Source organism: Cryptomeria japonica, chromosome 4, assembly GCF_030272615.1.
Source record: "Cryptomeria japonica chromosome 4, Sugi_1.0, whole genome shotgun sequence".
Classification (NCBI taxonomy): domain Eukaryota; kingdom Viridiplantae; phylum Streptophyta; class Pinopsida; order Cupressales; family Cupressaceae; genus Cryptomeria; species Cryptomeria japonica.
Genome location: NC_081408.1, coordinates 670,749,521 through 670,755,615, shown reverse-complemented (window position 1 = coordinate 670,755,615; position 6,095 = coordinate 670,749,521). Strand labels below are relative to the sequence as shown.

The window sequence follows — 6,095 nt, the reverse complement described above, 5'->3', positions numbered from 1 at the left end:
TTACATGGCATTCGAAGGATGGGTACAGCAGGATGGAAGGGCATATGTTTTGAACTTTTGGGGATGGCAGTCTGGAGTGCATGTTTTAGGGATGGCGGGTGGACAGCAGTCTGGCATCTATGTTTTGGGAACAGTGGGGGGGACAGCAGTATAATAGTAATAAAATTAATGATGAAGCAGTGACAGCAGCAACAGTAGTATAAAGGCAACAAATATACCACAATTCAGATTTCATAGCTAATAATATAAGTTATATAACAATTAACACTATTTTCTTATAATAATGAAGGAATTTTAAAACAGTTATATAACAGTTTACAGTTTTATAAATTCTTCAGATTCAAGGAAAAGAAAATTGGCTATAAACATGACACCAGGACAAACAATCAAATTACACTTGGAAGCTTCTTAAAAACTTCCGAAGTATTGGTTCTCCAAGCAATACAATGATAGAGCCAAAAAACTTCCATATTTACCATATAAAATTTACATTGAAAGATCGTTATAAGTTTATTGATAAAGATATCATTTATACCAAATTCAACCATAAGTAATGACTTGATTATTCATGCAGGCATTCCATTCATTGTAACTACAATAGAGCGGGAACTAGCATGATCTCTGTGCTCACAAAGCCAAATTCCCTGCATATAAGTTCAAAAAAGCAGTTTTAGTCTTAACATATGAGACCATAAACCATAAAGTATCCATTTATTTGCAACTTACCTGCCATGTTCCCATGTTAAGATGCCCATCTTTAATTGGTATACTGCAAAATAAGGCAAAATCCTTTAATGCACAGGTAACCTTCACTCAAAGTTCCCCAGAGCAACTACAACAATTCTTTATTCTAAAACCATTATTCAGACAAAAAAGACACCTGGGAAGTCTATAATAAAGAAAAGGATGCTCTCTGCATAATAGTTTTGGGTTAATGGCTACTTACGTAAGAGAGCAACCAAACAATGAAGACTTTATGTGTGCTGGCATGTCATCAGTTCCTGTACCATCATGCACGTGCTATCAACATAAGATCCTCTATACTGCGTGTTCTTTTAATCTATGGCAAGCACAATGTCTAACAAAATGAAAAATGCTAAATATAAGAGGGAGGCAAATGAAACGGATGTGCTTTACTCCCAAAATATAATAAATGAATCGACACTATCACCATTGTAGGCAAGAAATATCGAGTGAGCCCCAGCGGCACTCTAAGAATATTCACAAACATTTAAAGTGAATTAATTTCAATTAAATATATTAATATGGCCACTACACTCTTTAAACACATTATATGTGTGACAAGTTTTATACATGATTGAGTTTTTTCTATTTCAAAGTTATTTAACAACAGTGCAAATATGAGAATAACCATGGAATATCACACAGAAAGTTGCCTTTTCACTGTTGATTATGTTCCTCAAGTTTGTGTATGAACTCCAAAGACAAACTTTTTTTGACACTGATATTTGCTAGTAGGTAGGCTCGACAGAGATCATGCTAGTTTCTTGTTCATAGTTCCTGCATTGCAGCATAAATGGCAAGAAGAATGTGATGGTGAATTTTTTGTGTCAACCATACTATCATGGTATGAGAATAAATGTATTTTTCGCAATATGTACAGCAAAAAGATGAAATCTGGGGATTAAAGGACCACTTCAAACAATCTGATCTCAAAGGCATTGCACCAATTGACTCTGAAAACTGCATCCTTAAAACACATTATTCTAATGAGATCAACAATTCTGTTTAGTAAGCATAGGAAGGAGTTGGTGTTGGTGGAAGAAACTACTTAATCATATTTCCCTGCAGTTTAGCAGCAACAAGCCTCTACATAGTAAATTGATGGGATGGAGAATTGAAACATTACCAATGCTCCTCTTCGCTAAACTTATTACCTTTTCTTTTCATTGCCATGCCCAAGAAACATAGATTTAGCTTTGTCCATTTTGTTGACATCAAAATAAATATTTATTTCACTTTGGTGGCAAGCAATCCCAACATCAAGTGGATAAAAGTACTCATTCACATATAAAGGCATCATTACTAGCTACTTTGTACCCAATCAGTTTATCAATGATGAACTTATGGAGAGGTGGAGTCACTCATTATAAAGAAATCTTTGGCAATTCATTACAAGTCCTCCTTGTACCATCCAATTGCAAATAGATTGGGCATAAGTACTGGAAAATGTGTTTGGTGCAATTTTGAAATATTTATAGCATACTAGAGGAGACCCTTACCTGAAATATGCAAGACCTCTTAGTTGATAGACATCTTGTTGTTGGGCTTGAGGTCTGTATCTCTCTGGTCATCACATTATTAACACTCTTCATGATCAATTCTGATGGATTTGTCCTCCCTTGAGGGGAGTAGCACCGGAAGCCATCTTCTAATTGTCGACATTTCTGCATTTCCAGAGCTACTTCTTTCATAAACTTTGTGTCTTCTTCTCAAATAAACTTGTAGACACTTGTGTGGAGTGTTTAGGTATTTGCATTAACAAGGCATGGTTCCTTCTACAGATTATCCAAGGAGTCTAAAGATCTTGAAATTATTCATTGCAATAAACTTAGCAGTTCCCAAGGTGAGCTAATTTGGTTGAACGACCTGTACAAGCAAACCATGCCATCAAGCAATACTCAAAACTAAAATTGATTTGTACCTATAAATTATTGTAGTTTGATGAAAACTACCCTTAGTGACCTCATACAAAGGGATTCTTGTACATGGACCTCATAAACAAGGTCATCAAAATTCTTGCCCACCATAGTCCAATTGCCCATAAAAGGGAAATTTTCCAGTGCTTTCTTTCTTCTGATTTTCTACAATAAATATTGCATCATGTATTGAAGCCCTCTTAAATTATCTGCTCCTGATAGGGTTAATGGCAATGCACCAAAGTAATTCATGTCTTTATGAAGTCAAATTTATTGCCATTAACTGCTGTACAGGTCACATGATGTGAGTTGAATACATATCCACTGCTCAGATTGAATGGAGATGCCAAAGCATTAATAAAGGCAAGTGGATGTTAGAATCCAATTGATGCCTGATCAGCTAGAGATACAGACATGGGAAAAAAAGACAATAAAAAAGCCAAGGGTAATGTAACACACTGGGAAAGAAGACATTTGTACAAAGACAAATGAGGAAAATGAGGGGTGTGTGGGCTGTACACCTAATAAGGCAATGTGTGAATTCAAGGGGTAAGTCATACCAAATAACTGTAATAAGGGAGAATTAAAATAAATTGGGAGAGAACCAAGAAAAGATTAAGCAAGCAGTCACCAAGGACGTTTGCAATTAGGGAAGATGTTTAGTCCTTAAAATCCCCATTTTTCGTAAATAATGCATAGGTAGAACTTTTCCATGTAGCATAAGCCATAGGAAAGTCTGGATTTTAGAACAAGTGTAAAGAGACCAAAGATGCTTCCACTGTTTGATTGGTTGATAGTTGCTACAACTGAGGACAGCATAGGCTGAGGCATTCATATCTTCATACATTCCCCAAAATCAATATAATGCCAAAAGTATCCGCCTGTCATGATTAATGGAGGATTGAATGTCTCTGGATAATTACCCTTGTCTCCAAATTTGACCAGTGCTAACCTTTAGCTACAGTGATTAATTCTAGACGACTTCCTAACACCAAGACAAGACTTAAAATTCCCCTAAAGTAAAATAAAACAGAGTTTCAGAGATCCCAGAAAGGTGGAAATAGAAACAGTAGTTAACTGGGTAATCTAGACACCCAGGGAACTACACCAATGAGGGGCCAAAAAATAATTCCAGTTTCAACCAGGCTAGAACATGTTGTACCAGTTCCACTGCAAATAAACTCATCACTGATAACAGCAAGGTACAGAGGACAGTTTTGCCTGAGGCCAAAACAATTACAGGTACAAAAAAAAGAGTCACAGACACAAGAGTTAAGAGCATTTGTAATTCTTAATCTTTGGGTACAATTGAACTATAACTCCCCTTGTTTGTATTGTGAAGGGGTTCCTTTCATGCTGTAATTGAGAAGCACGCAGGAAATACTGAGAGGTGGAGGAAGGGGGTGTCGGAGAGGCAGAGGAGGTGAATCAAAATTTCAAATTTTTAAAAACAAATTGCAGAAGTAAAACACAGAGGATAACCATCTTGACAAGGACACAAGATTTCACATGGAAAACCCTTTCGGGTAAAAAACCACAGCATCAAATTACTTTCATTAGCTCAAATGGGCTCCAGCCCAGATTACAAGAGATTAAACAGATTATAGAGAGCACCAACTCCCTTCAAAGCCCAAAACAAAACAACTGAAGCACCAACTCCAGCAAACTCAGGCACAAATCTCAAATGCAAAACTTCAAGGAAATACTAAAACTGAATATATCTTCTCCACACAGATTTTTTTCTTTTTATACCCAGCTGCTCCACTTTATAACAGAAAGACTGAAATAAAATACCAGCAATCAGAAAATATAGATCTCACTGCTCCTTCATGATTAAAGGTCGAAAACATATGTTTAAGAAGATCTTGTTTATACTCCCTTGACCACAATACCACGAAGAATGATTTGGTTCATCCTTATTTCTAAAAACATACTCTTTTTATATATTCTTCATCGTCTGCTTCAGCAATATTATCACCCTTTTTATTTCTACCACAAAGAGATGAATCTCACTTTTCATAATTTCTAAGACCCGACTCTTCCTCTCTTCAGGGACACCACACAGCACATTGCGTACAGGCACCCAAAAAAATTATGTAGACACTCCCATTTTTAAGCCAACCATCATATCTATTATCCATTTCATCAAAAAGAAAAAACAAAAACCATCCCAACTGAGACATTTTTATATTTTTAAAAGAGATCAAAACACACTTAATTCCCATGATAGTATCCAGAAGCCAAGAACTCTCTGAAATGTCTGCCAATGTCTCCAAAATGATCTAAAAGGAATATTTTCAAAAAAAAGACTTATCGTGCTTCCCTGCCAAAATAAATAAAGCACTTCAATATTTTCTTTTGTTGTCTACAAAGGCATCTCCAATCGTTCACTCTGGCCCTTGCATATTTTTTAATTGTTTTTGAAATTACAGCTGTAAGTTACAAAGAAAAACGACTCCCCATTAAAGGAACGAACACAAAACTACAGCCACGATAGCATCATACAACCCAACCATCGTGTTCAGCGCATAACACAGAAAAAATTCAACACCCATAAAGACATGAATGTCCAAAAACCGTCCAGCACTCCAACACATCTTTCACACCAGCCAATACTTCAAATTTCACAAAAATTGCTGCATTTATTAAACTCACTCCATGATCTTTTTGAAATAAAATTAAAAAAAAAAACCGGCAGAAATAAATTATAATTGTCATCTCTCTGCACAAACACAAATCATTAATTAAAAAAACATAGCTCCTTATCGTGTTTTGCCACAACAAATTCAATACCCACTCAACCTGCTCAAGAAAACAATTTTGCCGACTATTTTTGAAAGCGTGACTCAACACCAAGTCATATCCTTTAAAATGGCTTCTAAAAATAAATCGCTCATACTATAAAAGAATAGTCAACAATAAAGAAAAAACGCACAGCCTCCTAAATAATTTAATGCCTAGCAAAGGTTTTGAGTGTGCATATAACTCCTTTGCTAATTAATAAAGTCTGAAATCATTATCGCACCTCAAAGGAATTAATTCGATTCCAATGCACATTGACCCTTTTAATATTCAAGTGATGATGTGACACAAAATCTGACTTAACAGCTAACTTGTTGACAAGCACACAAGCTGCTGAAGTAGACACAAACTTAGCTCAAGCTGACAACCAAGCAAGCAACTCAAGCACCCAAGAAGGCAAGTAGCTCAACCAAAAACTCATAGTCAAACTCAATTAAGCCTTTGACATCAATGACAAATAATCCAACAAACTCCCCCTTTGTCATTGATAGCAACTCCATCTCCAACTGCAACTTATTGAAACCAAGAAAACAACACTTCTTCCCCTGAGATCCTGCTCCCCCTTGACATCAATGACTGATATAAAGCTGCAAGTAACCAAAAAGTTGATACAAATCTGCAATAAACCCTACA

The 6,095-nt window shown here is 36.0% G+C and overlaps 1 protein-coding gene across 1 annotated transcript in view; it reads right to left on the bottom strand.

Moving 5' to 3' along the window:
* Positions 1-270: 270 nt before the first annotated feature.
* The window catches only part of LOC131042702 (uncharacterized), a 31,033-nt gene continuing 25,208 nt past the window's right edge, over positions 271-6,095 (bottom strand). The window contains exons 5-7 of the mRNA XM_057976028.2: positions 947-1,001; positions 727-769; positions 271-644 (exon numbers count right to left, since the gene is read on the bottom strand). Coding sequence (XP_057832011.1) covers positions 567-644; positions 727-769; positions 947-1,001 — 176 coding nt within the window. The 3' untranslated portion in view covers positions 271-566. The remainder of the gene's footprint in view (positions 645-726; positions 770-946; positions 1,002-6,095) is intronic.